At 36.2% G+C, this 22,724-nt stretch overlaps 1 protein-coding gene across 1 annotated transcript in view; it reads left to right on the top strand.

The window, feature by feature from the left end:
- BCAS3 (BCAS3, microtubule associated cell migration factor) overlaps window positions 1-22,724 on the top strand; it is a 454,972-nt gene that overhangs the window by 138,048 nt on the left and 294,200 nt on the right. The window contains exons 14-15 of the mRNA XM_023756742.1: window positions 5,387-5,651; window positions 16,685-16,774. Of these exons, the coding sequence (XP_023612510.1) occupies window positions 5,387-5,651; window positions 16,685-16,774 (355 nt within the window). The remainder of the gene's footprint in view (window positions 1-5,386; window positions 5,652-16,684; window positions 16,775-22,724) is intronic.

Raw genomic sequence — 22,724 nt, 5'->3', positions numbered from 1 at the left:
CTGCTCTGGACATCATTTCTCAATTCCAGGCAGTAAGGTGGGGGAGAAAGGGCAGCACCAGTGATGTTAATTCCTTTTATCGGGAAAGTGGATACTTTCCAGAATCCTGCTTTTGACTGACTGATTACAATGATGTCAACACTTACTGTAAGAGAGGCCGGGAAAACATTTTGATGGTGTCAGGTGAGGGAGTGAAGTTTGGAGATGGGTGTTTGATTTGCCATCCACTCAGTACATTTGTATGATCATCACCTCAGTCAAGATACTGAACATTTTCACCATCCCAGAAAGTTTCCTCCTGCCCTCTCCAGTTAGATCTTCTGCTCTGCTCACACCCTGGACAATCATTGCTATTACTTCATGTTTTTATTTTTCAAATTATAGTTTACATTCAATGTTATATTAGTTTCAGGAGTTACTTCATTTCTTTTAAAAAAAGAATCTTTTCTATAATCACTTAAGGCAGTGGTTCTCAACCTTCCTGATGCCGCGACCCTTTAATACAGCTCCTCATGTTGTGGTGACCCCCAACCATAAAATTATTTTCGTTGCTACTTCATAACTGTAATTTTGCTACTGTTATGAATTATAATGTAAATGTCTGATATGCTATATGTGTTTTCCGATGGTTGTGATTCACAGATTGAGAACTGCTGACTTAAGGTTTGATATGGATTTGGGGGAACTGCCATTTCTGGTCACTTTATTATATTTTTTAGCTCCATATTACAGACTGTACCACAGTCATTATCCAAGTGTTTTAATATTGCAGATATCTCTGCCATGTCTCTTCCATCCCTCCATAGCTATTGAATTATAATATGGATTTTAGATTTTAGAATGTCAAAATAACCCTACATTTTTATCACTGATATCAGGTAATTGGGTTTTGGATGTATGTAGAGACTTGTAGGATGCTGATTTCTGCATCTTAGATGCTTACATATAGTGACGTTTAATTCTAGTGCTCAAAAGAGAGAAAAAAATAACAGAAAAAGAAAATAAAACACACAAAAAATAATTCTAGTGCTCAAATATTCTTGTTTCATATGTAATTTGAATTTAACCTGTTTTGTGAGTTAATTATACAATTTATGTGTGGACAAAATGGTTCCGTGTGTGTTTGTCTGCTATATAATGTTGTTCTTTTGGATTATTATATCAATGATATTTTAAAAAATTCAGATAATTCAGATGAGCATTGGAATCTATTTGATTACTAGCTTAGAGTCCCAAATAAGCAAAATATTATCTTCTACAAAAAGGATTCCATGTTTCTCACTAGTAGACCCATATTACAAAAAAAAGTATAATATTGCCTGACTTGGTCAATATTATTTGCCATGATATTTAGTAATGCAGAGCTAAATCAGAGATACAACTCTCTTATAGCTCTCCTGTTTTGTGATGAGAAAATCTTAACTAGAAATATTCCCAAATTGAGGCCTATAAATAATGCAGAGGATGCCGTCTTCTTACTACTGGTTTGCCCTTATGTATAATCTATTTATGTATTTATTTTAAATCTTTATTGTTGAAAGTATTACATATGCCTCCCTTTCCCCCCATTGACCACTTCTAGCCCACTCCTGTCCCCACTCCCACCCCCCCAGACCTTCATCACCCTATTGTCTGTATCCATGGGTTATTTGTATATGCATACAAGTTATTTGGTTGATCTCTTCCCATCCACCCACCCACCCACCTACCCCTGCCTTCTCTCTGAGATTTCTTGTTTTTAATGATCTATGAAAAACCACCCAACTTGTTTGATAATACTAACAGTTATATCGTTTTGTATTTTATGGTAGGTGACCTGTTATCTTCTGTAATGTTATTCAAAGGATTAAACTTGCTCTAGTCCACTGACAGTCAATGTATGTAGCAACTCTTCTCTGCTCATTAATGTCCCCTAACGTGTCTTCAAGGTCATGGAGCAGACTCGGTGCTCTAATAGCAGTTTCCTAAGTAAGCATTTAGGTGGAATTCTGTCTTCCTGCCTTGATACTGATTGTTAGCACCACCTCATATCAGAAGTATTCTTAAAATGAAAGAGGGAAACTCCTTTTCATTGACAGATCAGGAAGTGGTCTTGATTATAAGTGTTTTGGAAAACGGTTTTAGATAACATGCTTTAGTTTCTTTCACTGTGATGGGACATAAATTACTCAATAAGCCTAAAATGTTTTTCTCTCTATATTTGATTCTGGCTTGTGTTAAATGCATTCGATATTATGATATTAAATTTGTCTGTTACTGTGTTTCTTTTCTCTTGCTGTGCTATTTACACTTTTCTTTGTCCTGCTATTTCCTTTTCACTGGCTTTCTATAAGTCAGTTTAGGTGAAAGTTTTCATAGGCAGAGTACAGAGTTAAAACAGTTGTGGAATGACTGTTAATTCATAATTCTAGGACTCCTGGGAGTTACATTTATCAGCTCTCAAGAGATTCTTTAATTATAATGTTAACGTGTTACTTTTGAAAGAAATTGAAATGGACAGGCATGTGGTTGAATTGGGGTTTATCCTTGTATTTTTGTCTAGCGATAGTCTAGCAATGGCGTATCTTGTCTTGATATAGCAGACTAAAATTTCTTTTTTAAAGGTTCGAGGTTCTTTTAGAGACTTGTACTTTGATGAATACGAATAGCATTGGTTTGCGGAGTATTTTGGGGATATTAGTCAAGATTCTAATGTGAACTTGGGCTTACTTGAAGATCTAATATATGAGAAAGTTGGCTTCATTGATTGCTAGAGGAGTTTTACTTAGCTCATATTGTTGTAATGAAGCTAATATATTCCTATATGTATAAATACATGCATATATTTTTCCTGTTAAAATTCCACTCAGAGACATTTTATATTCTACCATACTTTTACATTGTCTGGGGTCTTTTTTTCAGCACTGTTTGACAGTTGTTTTGTACGGTAGAAAATTATTATTATTATTATTATTAATTTTTCAATTATTTCTTAATACCTCCACCTCTTTCATCTGTCCCTCTGGATTAAATACAAATAGGTAGTTACAAAATAGTCATGGGGATGTAAATGACAGCATAGGGAGTATTATAATAACTGTATGATCCCAGGTAGGTACTGGAAATATTGGAGGGGACACTTTTTAAAGTATATGGTTGCCTAACTATTATGCTGTATACCTGAAACTAATACCAAATAATATTGAAAATTCTTATAGTTTATTAGTAAGTCATTGTAGAAAATCTTAAGTATCTGTGACTTGTCCTCCTTTTAGGGATATGCTTAAAAATGTTTAAAACAGTATAGAATCTTACTTGGCTTTTTAAAAAGTATAAAAGTATAGAAGTAAATGGAGGCATTTTGTTCAAGTTGCCACCATTAATCTGGTATCAAGATAAAACTAGTAAATTCAATTTGCTAACTTAATTATGCAAATTAGTGAATAACTTTTCATAGACCAAGTCTGTGGCCAGCCTTGATATATGTAATGTTTTTGTAAATAAAGTTGCTTTTGTTTTGTTTTGTTTTTTAATATAGCTGCAGTCATTGATTTACATGTTTTCTATGGCTACTTTGACACTAGAAAGGCAGAGTTGAGTAGTTACAACAGCTAATTACTGCAGTACATTGTTTTTCTCATTAGGGTGGTGTGCAGCATGTTACCTTGATACATTTACTTTTAATAAAACACACGTATTTTCATTGATTTCAGAGAGGAAGTAGAGAGAAAGAAGAGAGAGAGAAACATCAATGATGAGAGAGAATCATTGATCGTCTGCCTCCTGCACACCCCCTACTAGGGATGAAGCCTGCAACCAGGGCATGTGCATTGACCTGGAATTGAACCATGACCTCCTGGTTCATAGGTCGATGCTCAACCACTGAGCCACACTGGCGGGGCAGATTTGTATATTGTATTATGATTGCCATGGTAGCCATGTTTATCACATTACATAATTATAGTTCACTGTTATTGTCTATATTCATTATACTATGCATTAGACCCCTGGCTTATATACTACTTGTTACAAGTTTTATGCCCTTAAGTACTATCAGTCTTATCTCCTCATCACCCATCCCCTGATAACTACCATTTTACCCTCTGTTTTTTACAGGCTTGATTATTTTTTTGCAGATTTCACATATAAGTGATATAACACAGTACTTACCTTTTCTCTGATTTATCTTGCTGAGCATTCTCTGCTTAAGGTTCATCTATGTCATAAATGGCAGGATGTCCTCTTTCTCAAGGCTGACTAATATTCCATGGTGTATATACTGCATCTTTTTATAAATCCATCCACTGATGGGCATTTGGGTTGTCAGAGTGTTTTGAGGCCTTTTCTCCTGAGCACCCCACCTGGATCCCTAGCTATTAAGTCAGCTTCTACCTAGTTTTCCTTCAGCTATCCTTGTCCCCACTGCAAACCTGCTTCCTTATATTTGACTCCCAGAATCATCTTTCCAACATTGAAATCTTGACTACATTATTTCTTAAAACCCAGGCACCTCCTGCTCTCTCTTGCTGACTCTCATGTTGTTCCTGACATACTGTACTAGTTGCCCATCATTTCCATTTTATGTCTATGCATTTATGTCTAAAATGGAATATGTGATATACCTGATATATCTCTATTGAAATATCCTTCTCTCCTTTCTTTGTAAGTATATCCTATTTCAAAGAGCAATTCCATAATCTATAGCTATTTAGATAATGTTTTTTTGTGCCACTTCTAACCATCCACCTTCACCAACTCCTTTTCATGTCTCACCAGATTTCATATATTTCCTTTCTTTTTGTTACCACTGTGCCTTATACATAAGATAGTTATTTCACTTTTACATATTATATTTTCACAAGTTTCTTATGTGTCTTTTCCTTTTGGTAGGCCGTGAGCCCAAGGATTATTTTTTATTTACCTCTGTGTTCTTAGTATTTATTAGCATGGTACCCAACGAATTTTTGTTGAGTGAATGATTGGGTTAATTTTCTCACTTACATTATAAGATGTGTATTTTTATTTTAACCAGTTTATGCTTTCTAGAAGGCAAATTCATTTAGAGTAATAAACCTGACTCATATATCTTTTCTCTTTTTTCCATATGTCTTTTCTTATAACTCTGTAGGGTGAAACTAGATATGTCCTGTTTATTGACTTGCCACTCTATGCAGCAAGGGATAGAATTTCCTACTCTAAATCTTATCAAATCCCTGATATGGAGTTTTGATCACTATTAATTATGAAACTCATCTGTAAAATAAAATATTTTATTTATAACGTGATCTTAGGTATATTTGGTAATGAGATACGTATTTCTATTCATATTTGGTGATGTGTGTGTGATGGATGCTCTTAATGTAAGTAGTTTCAATCAGGTCTCTGTTTTCCCATATCTCATTTCTAGGTACAAGACATCTGCTTCAGCCATGACTGTCGCTGGGTTGTGGTCAGTACTCTTCGGGGGACGTCCCATGTTTTTCCAATCAACCCTTATGGTGGCCAGCCTTGTGTGAGAACACATATGTCGCCACGAGTCGTGAATCGTATGAGCCGTTTCCAGAAAAGTGCTGGGCTGGAAGAGATTGAACAAGAACTGACATCTAAGCAAGGAGGTCGCTGTAGCCCTGTTCCGGGTCTCTCAAGCAGCCCTTCCGGATCACTCTGCACGGTAAACCTGATTGTAAACCTGATTTTCTATCTCTATCTCTATCTCTATCTCTATCTCTATCTCTATCTCTATCTCTATCTCTATCTCTATCTATCTCCACTGAACCCTTCAGTCCTTCTTCTCTTTATCCTTAATTTTCAAGGTCTGGGACAAAAACAAATCCATTTTTTCTAATATGTTCATGCAAAGACAAGGTCTTAGGCTCATTTTGGGACATTCTTAATTTATTAAATAATTTAATTGAAGCCAATATAGTAATGGCAGTCTTTATCACGTGACTTTACCTCCCTAAATTTTCCAGTATGTAAGGATTTCCTTGTGTTATTTTTATGGAATATGAAGTTTGAGACTATATTCATACATTTAGAGATTGACTCTCATGTCTGTAGATCTTTTCCAGAAAACTTCATTTTTAACCAAAGCCAACACCACTATATATAGTTCATTAACTATATTCATATTCATTGTTGGAGAAGAATGGTCATGAGTCATGTGTATTTTAGAGCAGCATTTGTTTTTTATTTTAAAATACATCTCTGTGGGATTTCTACCAGTATGTTGCAGGAAAGGAAAAAACAACAACAACTGTACAGCTCGATAATTTGTCTTAGAGCAAATAATTATGTTATTATCACCCCAACCAATAAATGAAACATTACTAGAATGCCCCTTTTGTGCTCCTTTTCTATAAAAGTAAACAATGAATCTGACTTAATGGTAATCATTTTCTTACTTTTTAAAAATATTTCTCTGCTAAGGAAGTATCCTTAGATACTGTTGTTCACTTTCATATAAGTGGAATAATAGAATGGTATATTTTGGTATATTCAGCTTTAGCATCATGTTCATGGGATTAATTCATGTTCTTTATAGGTTTACTTGATTACTTGATTTCTTTCTCTCTTTTTAAAATATCTTTTTATTGATTTGAGAGAGAGAGAAAGGGAGAGGGAGTCATAGAAACATCCGTCAGTTGCCTCATGCATGCCTTCTACTGGGGATTAAGCACACAACCCAGACATGTGTACTGACCAGGAATTGAACTACTTACTGTTGATGTATATGTGGAGAGTTTTCGGTGTGGGGTTATTACATATAATGAGGCAGTGAAAATTTTTTTATTTGGTTTCTAGTCCAAATATGTTCTCATTTTTGAGTGGAAATGCTGGGCTATAATGTATGCAAACTTTGACCTTGGTTGTTAATACCAGAGTGGTTATACCCTTTCATTCCCACCAGAATGACTGAAAATATTTTATGACATTAGATGACACTTTTTCTAGAGTATTACAGATTCTCCTTGACACATGACTGATTTAAGTTTTTAAGAGTAGGGGATTTTATGTAGAGAGATAATGGTTACTACATAAAACTATTTAATTGATCTGAAATTCATATAACATACATAACCATTTAAATGTTAACAATTTAGTTGTGCAAACCACCACTTCTTCTTGGTTCCAAAACATTTTCTTTATCCCAGATGAAAATCGAATATTCATTAAACAGTTACTCCCATTCCTCTCTTTCCCAGTCGCTAGCCACCACCAATCTGCTTTCTATCTCTTTGGATTTATCTGTTCTGGATATTGCATATAACTGGATATTGCATATTGCATACAATATGTGGATCTTTTGTTTCTGGCTCTTTTCCTGTGGCACAACCACATTATAATATGTATCAGTACGTCATTCCTTTTTATTGCTGAATAATATTTCATTTTATATATATACTATATTTTTTATTCATTGATGGACATTTGAGTTGTTTACATCCTTTAGCTATTGTTAATGGTGCTGATACAAACATGTATGTATGAATATTAGAGTACCTCTTTTCAATTCTTTTAGTTATACTCTAATCCTAATTTGTTTTAACTTCTTCTTGAATACATATCCTTTTGTAATACTTAAGCAATCCTAGAAATGCATTTTCTGTAGGACGTTTCAAGAGAGCCTGAAAAACACAGGTAAATGGAACCCTGTGGAGAAATTGGGTTGTAACAAAAAATTTGGGACTTTGTTTTCTCTTCGCATGATGTTTTATGTTTTGGCTCTATTATTTTTATAGCAATAGTTATTCATGTGTAGTTAACTTAATTAGTGACTCAAGGTCAGAAATCTTTCAGAATCAATCCTGGATGAAAACAGCCATTTAAAAAAGTATTTCAAATTTTAAAATAAGTTGAAAGCTATGTGCTATTTGTATTTTTTGCCATTTGTAAGGAATTTTACTTACATAATTAATTACATTTTATGGCATAAATATTTTGTCATATAATTAGGCGACAGTATCTGTTCTTTGAGGACCTTTCTCTTTGTGTTGAGTATTTTTCTTTACTTAAATTCTAAACATTTTATGGAAAGAGATTCAGTGTACATGTGGGGTAGGTAGATTGACCAGATGTATTGTTAGAAAAATAAGGTTTACATTCCTTACATTTATACATCTCCAGAGAGTATTCTTTTGAGCTTCATTTGCCTTCCTATTCTTCCTTCCCTAGTAAGCATACCCCATACCAGGTTCCATTGTAGGTTTTGGGCATATCATGCACAAAAAATTGTCATCTCTGCCCTGTGTATCATCTAGTCCAAGGGAAAAGATAGGGATCAAATAACTGTGAACAAATTCCTAAGATTATATTTTTGCTGAAGGGTGCAAAGTGCCAATCAATTAAGGTTTGTCATTTGTAAAAGAACATGTAGTTGAAGAGCAATACTTGGATTTCTGAGTCAAAATATACTATTTTCTCTCAGCTTTATTGCACACAGCTCTCTTCATTGTTTCCCTAAAGCTACCAGAAGAGAGGAGATGATAGACTGTTTGACAGATTGCTATACTTAGCATTCTCTTTTGAAAGCAGGGAATTTCAGAAGGCATTTTCCTCCTGATAACACCTATTAAAATTTTTATTGTGTTGGAATTTCACCCCATTACTCTGTGTAGTATTCCTTATTTTCAAAGCACCAACGTTAGGGTGATGGTCATTTTTCTTCATGTTCTCTTTGTATTTCACATGTCAAAACAAAATGGGCATTGTTGTTGGTTAGTTCTAAAAAGGATGTATTTACAGTTTGTGTGGATAAACAGTCTGATGCTGGTCAAAAACAATGTAAACTTTGAACAGGGAGGGATTCATCTTGAAAATGAATCATGCTTGGTGCTATTACCGTTGTTTGTGCTCTTTTTAGCAAACTAAAGGAAACTGTTAAATAACAGTTGATATAGGGATATTTCCTTTTTACTCTCTGGAGTCAGTCCAGTGTGGGTTAGGATTATTTTATCTACTTGCCATTATTTTACATAACAGAGGACGTTTATTTACTTGAAACATACTCTCTCTAAATATGTCCTTCATTTTCTTTCTTATTTCTTTGACCTTAGTCTGTGTGAGTGTTTCTTAAGATCCATGGACATGGATATGAAAGAAATGACATTATGTTTACTATCCTCTAACCAAAAATGTTTCCTTTCATTGTGAATATAGACAACACAAGATAGTAATATTAGTAGTACTTGCGACATTGTCACCAATAAAAATGCAGATGTTTTATATCACAATATACATGAACTGGATATCTTGAAACATTTTGAGTTACTGATATTTTGAAATATTGTTTATACTTATAGCTTTGAAATTACTATATATTATGTAATACTATTACTGATTTTAGTATTTATTACTTGTATAGCAAAATTCAATTTTTAACTGTATTGATAACTATACTTCAGTATAATTGGTTTACTTTAATTTATGTATTTTATTTAATACATACATACATATACATACATATATATGTATGTGTGTGTATATATGTATACACACACATATACATATACATATACATACATACATATACATATACATACATACATATATGTATACACACACACACACACACACACACACATATATATATATACACACACACGCACACACACAGAGTGGTCAGATTATTATGACCACCTGACGTTTGTAGGCAAATTAGCTATAATTTCGCGCTGAAGTTGCTAGAGGGCCAGACCATTATAAACGTTTGAATAGCACAACATACCTAAGTATTGTTGCTGATCAAGTTCATCCTATCATGTTGATGGTTGTATCCCAGTGGAGATGGCTTCTTCCAACAAGACAATGCGCCATGCCACAGTGCTCATATTGTGCAGGAGTGCTTCCAAGAACATGAGGGAGACTTTACCTTGCTTAGGTGGCCCTCACAATCACCAGATCTCAATCCAATTGAGCATTTGTGGGACAAAGTTAAAAGAGCCATCAGGCAGCTGGTTTCACAACCATCAAATCTTACGGAACTGGACAGTGCTATTCATCAGGCATGGTGTCAGATTCCTCACATCACCTTTCAACATCTCGTGGAGTCAATGCCAAGAAGAATCGCCGCAGTATTGAAGGCAAAAGGTGGCCCAACAAAGTATTGATGGGGTAGTCATAATAATCTGACCTATCATAGTGTATGTATGTATGTATGTATGTATGTATGTATAATTGATTTTTAGAGAGGAAGGAAAAGGGAGAGAGAGAGAGAAACATTAATGATGAGAGAGAATGCCCCACACTGGGCATTCATTGAGCCTGCAATCCAGGCATGTGCCCTGACTAGGAATCGAACTGTGACCTGGCTCACAGGTCCACATTCAACCACGGAAACACACTGGCTGGGACTCAATCATTTTTTCTTACCACATCTGTTTTAGTAGCCCCTACCCAGCCACTTTTACTATCCTAAGACCTTTCCTTTGTTAATCATAAAGGTTATTTTCCACTTTTCTGCCTAAAATCTTTCAGTATCTCAATATCCTTGTAGAAGGTTAGAGAGGCTCCCATCCTATTTCTAGCTGTTGTCCCACCACACCTGGATTACTGTATCCTCCCCTGAATATGCCACATGGATTAATTTCCTTGGCACCTTTCCTATTTGTATACTTATCTCTACTGGAAATAATTGTTACCCTCTTGAATGCTTATTAAAACCCTACTTCATTGTGTTCTAGCTAAAACTATCACTTTGTCTCTTAGCCTCTCTTAAACATCTCTGGATGTGTGTCATCTATAGCAGCCTCCATAGTGACACTCTGAACATATTTTGTTATATCACAACATGTTGGTTGTTCGGGGACATGCCTGTCTGCCTATTAGATCGACTTCCATGAAGACAGGGCCTTATTTGTATTTGTGTCTTTGTATCTTGTGTAGTATTTGGTAAAATGTAGACTCGAGGGCTTTGAGCCAAGTTTCCAAACATCTTTAGAAGTTCTTCTAATAAAACAATTTTTTCTTTTTTAGATTATTTTTAAGTTTTATTGTTTTCCATCACCATTTATCCCCCCTATACCCTCTTCCACCTCCACCCATCCCTCTCACCCCCCACAATCACCACACTGTTGTCATTGTCCATGAGTTCTTTCTCTCTTTTTTAAAAAATATATTTTATTGATTTTTCTACAGAGAGGAAGGGAGAGGGATAGAGAGTTAGAAACATCGATGAGAGAGAAACATCGATCAGCTGCCTCTTGCACACTCCTTACTGGGTATGTGCCCGCAACCAAGGTACATGCCCTTGACTGGAATCGAACCTGGAACCCTTGAGTCAGCAGGCCGATGCTCTATCCACTGAGCCAAACCAGTCAGGGCTCTTTCTCTTTTTTGCTTAATCCCTCCACACCCCTTGTCCCCCAATAAAACAATTTAGATTTAAATCATTACTTGTCAGAATGAAGATATTTTTATTCATGATAACATTGCTGTTCATTTTAACATCTTTAAGATACATTTATTTATTCATCAACCATTAGTTAGAGTTTACTATGTCTAGGCACTGTTTCTGAGCTCTAAGAATATAGCAGTGGACAGGAGGAACATGTCTCTCTTCCCATGGAGCTGACTTTCTAGTGGAGTGCTATGAATAAAAAAGAGGATAGAAAGATAGAAAGGAAGAAAGAAAGAAAGAAAGATAGCCATAGCTGGTTTGGCTCAGTGGATAGAGTGTCAGCCTGTGGACCAAAGGGTCCTGGGTTCGATTCTGGTCAAGGGCACGTACTTTGGTTGCAGGCTTCTCTCCAGCCCGGGCCCTGTTGGGGCACGTGCAGGAGGCAATCAATTGATGTGTTTCTCTCACATCAGTGTTTCTCTCTGTCTTTCCCTCTCTCTTCCACTCTCCCTAAGAAAATAAATCAATGGAAAAAAATGAGGGTTAACCAAAAAAGAAAAAAGAAAGAAAGATGATAGTTTTATGGGCTAAGGAGAAAAATAAAGAATTGAAGGGGAATAGGGAATGTCTGGGGAGGATTGCAATTTGAGATTAGAATTCGTCAGCAGACCAGACTGAGCTGCTAAAATTTCAACAAAGAGGTGATGGAAGTATGGATGAAAGTCAGTCAGATGTCTGGGGAACATGTTCTAGGCAGAAGGAACGGCTAGTGTAAAATCCTTGGTTTGGGAATGTTCCTGGAGTGTTCAAGGGTTAGGGTTAGGGTTAAGGGGTCATAATAGTAGGAGCACATAGTAGAAGATGAGGTCAGAGAGCAAAGGTGTCCAGATCATGTCAACCTTTTACTTAGAATGAGAGATGGAGAAGCTGTGGAGAGTTTTGAGAATAAGAGTGACATGATAAGCCTGTGTTTTGGCAGGATCAGAAGGGAGATCTAACAAGGGTAGAAGCCCAGTGAGACCAGTTAGGAGAGTATTGCAAAAATCCAAGTGAGAGAAGACAAGGCTTGGACTGAGTTGTTTATAGTGGAGATTCTCAGTAGTAATTGGATTCTTGCTATATGTATGTTTTTTAAAAAAATATATTTTTATTGCTTTCAGAGACGAAGGGAGAGGGCGAGAGAGATAGAAACATCAATGATGAGAGAGAATCATTGATTGGCTACTTCCTGAATGCCCCCAACTGGGGATTGAGCTGCAACTGGGGCATGTGCCTTTGACTGGAATTGAACCCGGGACCCTTCAGCCCGCAGGCCAACGCTCTATCCACTGAGCCAAACCACCCAGGGTGGATTCTTGCTATATTTTGAGGGTAGGGCCATCAGGATTTCTGGTATACTTTATGTCACATATGAGAGAAGAGAGTGACTAGTACCTGTTGTTGTACCTGTGCCTTAACCTTCTTTCTGTAAAATGTGGAAAATAATATTACCTACCTTAGTTACTGTGAGGATTAAAGCACTTTGAATAGTGTTTTGCACATGTCAAGTACTCTGTAAATGTTTACCTGCTATGATTAGTATCATTATCAATATTGTTTTTATTGAGGATATATATAGGATTGAGTACTTTTTCTTATTTTTGCATAGTGCCTCTTATCCAGAAAACCAAATAAATGAATTATTCACTGGATAATGAGTGAATGAAAAATATAATTGTGACCTTATTATATACACATTTTAGACTTTTAAAATTTTATTATTTTAATTCTCACTCCTCGATATGTTTTTTATTGATTTTAGAGAGATACAGAGGGAGACAGAGATACAAAAACATCAATCGGTTGCCTCCTATTCAAGCCCCAACTGGGCATTGAACCCAGCAATCTAGGTATGTCCCCTGACTGGGAATCGAATCTGCAACCTTTTGGTGTATGGGACCATTCTCCAACCAACTGAGCCAGGGCTTGCTTTTTTTTTTTTAAAAGCATTTTCGACTCAGTACAGTGGGGCTTGACTTACGAGTTTAATTCGTTCCGTGACGGAGCTCGTAACTCAAATTATTCGTATGTCAAATCAATTTTCACCATTACAATGACACGTGATGCTGGGCTGATGTTGTGGCGTTCACTGTCACGTTTGCTGTGCCAACTAGCGGTGGGGTATCTGAAGCTGGCTCGTAACCCAAATTTTAGCTCGCAACTCAAAGCAAAATAACCTCCGAGAGATGGCTCGTATCTCGAAAAACTCGTTAGTCGGGACACTCGTAAGTCAAGGCCCCACTGTATTGATAAGTTGACTTCTAACATTGTTTCTGAAATGGAGACACCAACACAAAACTGAAAACTGAAGGTAGTATAATTTTTTTCTTTTTCATATGTTTTTGCTCATTTAGAATTCACACATCAGGAAGTGTAGTTTTTCCAATTACTCCACCTATTCTTGAGCCTTTGCATTCCTTTATTTTGCAAATTAGTTTTCCAGTTTAGATTCAAGAATATGGCATGTACTCTGTGATAGGGCTTTTAAGGAACTTGTTTTTTCCTGCTATTTCCATTGACTTAACAGAGGGATTTTGGATTTATTTCTACAGTTCCCCAGAGTTCCTGGAAGCGTCTCCTTTCCCATTAACTTATTGATCGTCAGGGTAGGAGTCATCTTTGAGTCATGACTTCTGGCATTTGAATTCCAGATTCTGCTTCTTCCAAATGGAAGTAGTTGAGACCTTCTTGGACTTGAAGCTCCATGTTTTAGTAAAAGTGCTTTTAAATAGCTGGTAGCATCACTTTTCTTTTTAGCATCTGAGTGCTGCATTTTTTTTTTTTTTTAACCACTCAGAAACTCTGTTTATAGTCTTTATTTGATGGTTTATTGTAATTACTTTTGTTGATCAGTAGTTTTCTTGATACAGACCACATCACAATTGTAAATACAAAGCAACCACACATTTCAGCCTTATATAGTTTCACCTACTTAAGACAATCAATAAGAATGTGATGTTCCTTGACTTCTCTTTCCACATCTCTGTTTACTTGTGGATTGAAGTTTCCATTTGTATGTTTTAATTTTTGCCAAGAAAAATCAATCATGTGTACTGTAGCTCTGCTTTAAATTTTATGCCTCATATGACACAGAGTATATATAGTATATACATGTTAAATGGATAAACCTCTTTCTGTTAGGCTATCTTAGTTTAGTACCTGGGTTTTTACTGGTTACATGTACTTGATTGTTTTAGCTCAGATGAAGTTTTGTTTTTAATTGGTTGTTTTTAAGCCTAATAAAGTTTTCCTAGTGAATTTATTTTCTTATAAATTCTTTTATCATCCTTTAAAAAATGTTGCTATGACATTATGCTGTACTCTACACAAAATCATACATATTTAAATATTTTTATGTCACTTCCTATTGTTTCTTAGAGCAGATGATTTCTTTGGGAAAGTGGATTGAAAAGTGAGATCTGAAACAAGATGCTTTCATTTAAGAAGGACTAATTGAAAAAACCATCTGTTAAATAAAAAGAGCTCAATTTTCAATAGACTATTTTATAGAGCAGTTTTAGGTTCATAGCAAAATTGAGAGGATAGTGCCGATAGCATAGTTTCTGAGAAAAATAACATTATCTCTGGAGTATCTTTTAAAAATATATATATATTTTATTGATTTTTGCAGAGAGGAAGGGAGAGGGATAGAGAGTTAGAAACATCGATGAGAGAGAAACATCAATCAGCTGCCTCCTGCACACTCCCTACTGGGTATGTGCCCGAAACCAAGGTACATGCCCTTGACCGGAATTGAACCTGGGACCCTTGAGTCCGCAGGCCGATGCTCTATCCACTGAGCCAAACCGGTTAGGGCTCTCTGGAGTATCTTTAAAAAATTCTTATATTGTCTCTAAATTATAGATTACAATTTGGTGCTATAAAAACTGGTTAAACTCTATTTGAATATTTTTTTTGTCTGTTTCATTTAGAAAATGCCTCATTTTTTTTTCTCTCTGAAAGTTTTCCCTTAAAATAGATGCCACATAAGGTAGTTAGCAATTGAAGCTAACCTGAAATTTCTTGTTTTGCCTTTTATTGTTCATGAAATATTTTGTTTGTTTCTCTGTGTTTTTTTTTTTTTTCTTTTTTTACTTTGGCAAAGCATAGACTGAGTAGAGTGATGTGGGGGTTTTGATTTTAAATGGTTAATGAGACATGCCTCTAGAGGGCGATCTTTTCTAAACTTTCCTCTGATCTGATCATGGTAACCCTGGCATGAACCTGGTGTACTATGGATGGTGATGTCTTATGTTATAGTTACCCAGTTTCCTTCTTACTATGTTTTGTATGATGTATTCCTCAAAATCTTCTTAGAGAATTGGACTTTGAACTATATTACTATCAGTTAATAGCTATTTTTAGTACCCCATCCAGATACCTAGGTCCTCTGAATAAATTTAGGTAGTTGAACGGAGGCAAATTTTTTTAGTTAAGTAAGTATATGGTGTCTGCATGTCCTAAAAATTCCTTTCCCTGATTCTCTGTGTTGCTATTCTCTACTTTATGGGATCAGAGTGATTAAGCTCCACTATTGAGACATTATAAGGGCTTATAGTTAATCTCTGCTTCTCCTTTCTGTTAACATTTATTAGAATTTTATTGTTTTTGTTTACCTATTTAATATAATTTCATCAAAGCAATGTACACACTTATTATAAAAGAGAAATAATTCCACGAATTTATAATGAAAAACAGCCTGTCAGGTGTCATTCCCAGAGGCTCTTATGTCAACTCTGCATGGGGTCTTCCTTGCTGGTTTTCTTTATGCTTTTGCTCCTTTCGGGAAACATGTTAGTTGGAAGTGGATCTCCTACATTGAACCCCTAACTTTCTTTTCTATTTTCTATCACTTTGTCTTTTTGTTTCACTGTATGAGAGTGTCCCCAACTTGTTCTTTTAACCTTCTTATTGCATTTTTATCTCGGCAACATGTTTTTAATATTCTTTACTCTTAATGTTTCTTTAATTATCACATTCTTTTCTTATTTGACAGACACGTTATAGTTTATCTCTTTGAAGAGAGAGTAATAATTTTTAAAGCATATTTTGCTCCTTGTATTATCTCTATTTCCTCTGACTTCTTTTTCAAACTTTTTGTGGTTGTTAGGAGCATTATCTTCCATATTAGAGCAATGGTTCACAATTACATTTATAATTTACTCAGGTAGATTTTAAAAACTACTGATATCCAGGCCCAGTGTTAGACTGATTAAACCAAAATGTTGACCTGAATGTTGAGGAATCCTCGGCTGATCATTCTTATTTTTACTTTATTTTAAAATTTTATTATATGTTCATTTATTTCACGATTTTATTTTTATTCCCCTAATCAACAAACCTGTACTACCGAACTGATTGGAAGTTCTTTGAGCATGAGCAGGTCATACCAACTTGTAGGTCCCCCTGGTCTATCAGGTGGAACTGGCAATTTTATTAGAGTACTCCAATCGATACAATTTGTATTTAATTTGGCAGATCAGTTTCCCCATAAAGGAATCCTCTGTTTGGGATGGTTTTGGGATGCGGAGTCTTTCTGGTACTAAACTTAGAAGTTAGTGTTGAAGGAGTCATTTTAGTTTAGTGATTAGAATAATAAGAGGATTTGGTTTATCTGTTTGCATTTTACTATTGCCTTTCTTTTCCAGGGAGGACAGTTGTAATTAGGTTCCATTGAAATATTTTTCCCCAAAAAATTGATTTTAGAAAAATGAGAGGGAGCAGAGAATAAGAAATAGGCTTCTTCGTTAGGACACATAATGACCAGTGTCTGAATGACCCAAACAAACAGATTTAGAAGTGATCAGACTTGAGAGTAACTGCCTCGCGTAGTCGTGAACGTAAAACCTGAGCAGGAAATAAAAACCTGACTGTTGGCTTATGATTTGTAAGCCACAAAAGGGTAAGGAAAGTGGGGTCCGTGCTGTGCCAGGGTCACACATACTGAGAAATAGAAACTGTTATAGTTCTCACCATAATAGGTTCTTAGCATAAAATGACATGTAGAATTTGGAGGAGGATGAGAAAAGGAAAAGGAAGAGGATTTAAGGTTCATTGAAAAAGTTATTCACATTGGGGGATGTGTTTTTGCAGGTGAGATATTGAAGCTAGAATGAGGCACAAGAGTAAAACTGTCTCCGAGTGGATAGAGTGCCGTTAATGTGGGTGTTGTTGTTGGAAGTTTCAGGAGAGACAGGTCATTCCATCTGCAGGCTCCAGAACCGTCTCTCGTAGGGCGTGCTGAGGGAACGTTTGATAAGATTTCACTCTTGTCTAATTTTGGGGCGGATTGCAATGTATCCACATTTGATAAAATCATGGGCGAGATAAAATATGCAGCCACAACACTGATAAATGAATTTGGTTTTCTGGCAAAGGTTAAGAGAACGTGTTTCTGCCTCAGCAGAGGAATTCTAGGGAAGCAGAGCCAACACTTCAGGTGCCCACTGATCGTGGCAGCGCTCCTCTGTGATTCTCACTTGCACGGATTTCTACCAAAGGAGTTTTTTTTTTTTTTTTTATATATTTTATTGATTTTTTACAGAGAGGAAGGGAGAGAGATAGAGAGTCAGAAACATCGATGAGAGAGAAACATCGATCAGCTGCCTCCTGCACATCCCCCACCGGGGATGTGCCCGCAACCCAGGTACATGCCCTTGACCGGAATCGAACCTGGGACCCTTCAGTCCGCAGGCCGACGCTCTATCCACTGAGCCAAACCGGTTTCGGCTACCAAAGGAGTTTTTATGTACACTGGTGAGCTTCTGGTTTTGCTTTTGGAAAATCAGTTTAGGAAACAAGGACTTAAGTATTTATTGATATTATATGATGTGCTTTGATTTCTTTCTCCTTTTTTTAGTGAACAGTTCTCCTTCACAAATTTTTTGATAATTTAGGCAGCCAGATGGAGTATGGCTTTTCCTGTTTTCTTCAAGAGCAGAACGTGTAAGCATATTTTGGTAGAAAGATATTTAAAAGCTGGAAATAAATATATGTGAAGATGAAAGGTTTTATCTCCCCTGCTGTCCAAATTGCTGATGTGGCCCTTTTGCGCTGTACTCCCATCTTTGTACGGTTGTTAAAAATCTGCTGCTCTTTCCCATCTGAAGGAAATGCATCTTTGACACTTCTCATGACCTGAGTCATGATGCTGAACGAGAGCCAGAAAATATCCTTAACAGTCCTGGGTAAAAGAAGGAAGGCTTCCGTGGGGAGGGGCGGGGAGCATGAGGAGGGGGAGGGAGGCTGTGGGAAGAGCATTTTAGTGAAGCTGCTTACATTTCACTAGGATAGCTGTGATTCAACAGAAAATACTCTTGACTTTGATCTTTATTTTTTTCCCTTCAGTATACAATGCTTAATGTATCTGGAAAACACAAATTCTGCAAATGTTAAATTAAATTTGAGTCCTCCAAATCTAAAAATATTATACCTTAAATCTTGCAGTTTGTATAAAATTTTATCTTATAAAGGGTCCGATTGTTTTCTTCAGAACCAGCTCTCAGTTCTTCCACATCTTATATGTTTAACAGTATAAGTAATAGTTATAAGTTGTTGAGTGATGAAGATAAGTTTCTTTATTTTTTTTCCTTGCACAGCTTGCCCTGTTTGCTTTGTTGACATGATACAAAATTCATTGTGAGATAAACATGGGAGATGTGGTGTAGGGCCTTTTTAAAACAGAACTTCAGTGAGGATTTATTTATACTTTGGGGAGCTCATTTAATCCCAAATGAGGTCCAAGAGATGCTAGATTTGGGGCTTTTAATTCTGGGGATTTTTCACTAAGGTGAAAATTCTGAGCACTTCGTCCCTAAACTCTGAGCTCCTTCAGAGAACAGGAAAATTTTGAGGGTACTTAAATATGTTATGTTAGGCTTGGGAATAACTTTAGGCTTAAAGTAAAACTCCCTAAATCTTATGTTCTTCTCATTTATTACAAAGAGTTTGTCCCTTCTGTTGTTAAATGTAGTCTACTTACGGTTTTTTTTTTTGATTTTTAATTGTTGAAAGAGTGGCAAACTACAATCCTGATGTTTAAAGTGAACTAAAAACTGCTAAAACTTATTAAATATTAAGAGCACCAGTTCTTACAAATTTCCTTGATCCCACATCTTGGAGTGCTCTAAGAAAAATAAACTATGGCAATGAACTTCCCACGTATGGGGGAGATTTTGCTCATTTATTTTATAAATTTGGGCTGGCTGTGTGATCAAGACTACATTGTGCCCCAAATACAATGGAGAGGAAATGTAGCCAAAAGATTTTCCTGCAGGGAATGTCATTGCTGTTCCCCATACACCTGTATCTCGGAAACTTTTTGGACATTTTTTTTATACATCCCTCTCCCCAATTTTATTCTTGGCATTTTATAAACATTGTTTCTAGCTCTTTGTCTCATCTCCCTTTTTAGGCTTCTTTTTGTATCCCAAGTCTCCTAATTCTATTCGTGATTTAGTATCTTTTTGGAGTGTAGATAGTCCTGTCTACATATAGTTTAAAGAACAGTTACCTCTTTTTGACTTTAAATTTTTTATGAATGAACTTTCTAAATGTATTCAGTTTAAATGTATTCAGTTTATTTTAATTTAAAGAAGGAAAAAATATCCAAATTTGCCTGTAACAGTCGTGAGCACATTAAGATAATAACTGGTAAAATGTATTAAGACTAGAAAAGTAAAACCACCTAGAAAATTATTTGTTTAAAATATATGTATTTATGTAAATATGTATAAATATTTGCATAAACATGTTAATTATTATTTAATAATTAGTGCAGTGTCAGTTCTCTAGAACATGACATTTTGACTCTGCTGACATTTAGTAAGCACTAGTGCAAAGTTCCATGCAGGCTAGTCTGTATGTTGTGTAGTGATGACAATATTAACAACCTCAATCCCCATCTTGCAAAAAAAACAAAAACAAAAACACACACACAAAAAGATTACTTCCTTCTTTTCAGATTGATTTTGTGGGAGATTTATCTTTTTACTTTCCCATCCCTCCCCAAAATACCTATAGTGCCATAAACTGTTTACATGAAAAAGCAACAAGTGTTTTTGTTTGAAATGCATAAAGGTTTGCAGTATTTTTACTTCACCATCCATCACTCCCCCCCAAAAGTTACAGGGAGAAACAAGACAGTGCCCAGTCAGAATTGTCCTTGAACTCTTTCCATCTTGAGCTTTGTCACCTAAACTGTCTGGTTGTTGTGTTAATAGCGTTTTACGAAATATACATATTTTATTCATTTTCTTTTAATTGCATGTTCTACTTCCTTGGCTCCTGTGAACAAGCATTGCTTCCACCCAATTTGGTATGTGGGTCAGAAGGCACTGTTTCTCACTAGGGCGCTGCTGTTTCCTTTTCCTACTTGAGTAGATTACAGATTATACTGGAATACGCCTGAGAAAAGGTCAGAAAGGAGGGTGAATGTCCTGGAACGGCAGCTGGGAAGTCATTCTCATCCAGAAAAAGGGAGGGGGGAATTAGAAAAAGAGAGAAATAGAGACTCCCATCCCAACCCCAAATATCCCACATTGAGGAAATGCCCATTTGCACAGGGTACTTGTTATATTTTCCGAAAGGGTTTTATTTGGTTTTGATTAAATAATTATCAACTGTTTAGCTGAGAAAGCTTTAATGTTAAATTAGATGGCAAGCAAGAGCTAAGCCATGTTTTTAACTTTTCAGAGCCCAGATTTCCACTGAGTGTTTCAAAAGCAGCTACCACTGTCCTCTTTTTCACAGAGTCAAGAAGTCGGGAGCTTTTCAATGACTTAGTTAAACTTGTTAGTATATTTTGGGTTTTTATCCCAGTCAGTTCCACAGCAATATGTTAAAAGCAGACCAAAACTGTGAAAAGCAAAAAGCACAAGAAAAGCCCCATATGAACCCATAACTGGGGTTTTATGTGGGAAAGATATTTAGGGAATCGATACCATGTAGAGGGCTTACAGTAGGACTGTTGGAAGGAGGACAATAATGGGGTAGCTGGGAGTAGGACTTTTCTTTCAGAAGTGTCTTCTCAGGAGTCTAGGTTGCATATCAACGCTGGCTTTCAGTGGGCCTCATTGATCCAATTTCAAAATGTAGGAATTCAAAATAGTAGCAGCCCATGGGCACTGACTGGAAGGCTTGATTCCTAGAACAGCGGCAGATCTTGTGGATGTGTTGGAAAGGTGATGAGAACAGAATGTGATACCGTTGTCGGCGTCTAATATATAACATGGGAAGGTTGCTACTGTAAATCTTCAGAGCACTGGAGAGCCTAAAGTGTCCATGGTAAGGACACTGCCTGGAATCCTTTTGCTTTTTTACAGATGAGTCTATATTTATATTTATTCACATCCCTAATGACCCCAAAGGGCAATCAATGCTCCTTTATCCTTCAAACATGTCATTTGTTCCATTTTATTCCATTATATTTCTTAGTTTCTTACACCTTGTGTTACTAGAATCTTCCTTTGACCCCCATTAGCAACAATCTGTAGCTTGTGCCTCTAGAAACCTATAACAAAAAGTTTAACTCTTTCTCACTGATAGGATACTTTTTTAAAGGTACTTTCGGATCTACAGCTCTGAGCCTTTGCTTAATGCTACAGTAACTGCTTTTATTCACTTTGTTACATCTGGAGATTATTTTTAAAGGGGAAGAAGGGAGAGGAGGCATATCATTACATTTATGTCTTATTTTTTCCCTTTTCTTGTTTGCATTTAAGAAGAAACACAAACATGGACAGAGACACACTGATATTACCTTTGATATTTAGCATAATCTGAAATGGTCAACAATCTCAGGATCTTGCTGGCTGCAGAGGTTTCTTGTAGCTGGCAGTGTGCCACTTGCACATGTTCTCACGTCACTGCATTCAGAAGCCTAGGATACCAGCCTGCGGCTTCTGCGGAGAGGGTGAAGATAAAATGGAGAGGAGGCTAGCTCCGCAGGCACAGTACCTGGGAGTTGTTGCTGATGTCTTTTCCACAAATGTTCAAGTTTGTCAAAGCTCAGTAAATCTTACAAAGTTTATTTTCCTTGTAGCATCTGTATTTTATAATGGGTCTTTTAATTTGTTTTTACTTTGTCTGCAGGGATTTCTTTTGTCCGGAGTTTTCAGACTCTGTCTTTTTTTTTTTTTTCCTGTGGAAGTGAGTCCGTTAATGATGGCTGGTTAGGGAATTTGCCTCTCTGACAAGCCATTCCTTCGGTGCAGCAACAAAGGCCATTGTTATTCTCGTTCTTTACTTTTATCCTCAACCTAACCCATTTTCCTTCGTGTTTTTGCAGTATAGAATGTCTTGGAGAACATACTTTGGGACAATAGGTAAATGAGAAGATGGCATTTTGGAGTTACTCTAACTTTTAGTA

The sequence above is a fragment of the Myotis lucifugus genome, unplaced genomic scaffold, assembly GCF_000147115.1.
Source record: "Myotis lucifugus unplaced genomic scaffold, Myoluc2.0 scaffold_99, whole genome shotgun sequence".
NCBI lineage: Eukaryota > Metazoa > Chordata > Mammalia > Chiroptera > Vespertilionidae > Myotis > Myotis lucifugus.
Note: the sequence above shows the minus strand (reverse complement) of the source record. Positions and strands in the feature narration are given on the sequence as shown.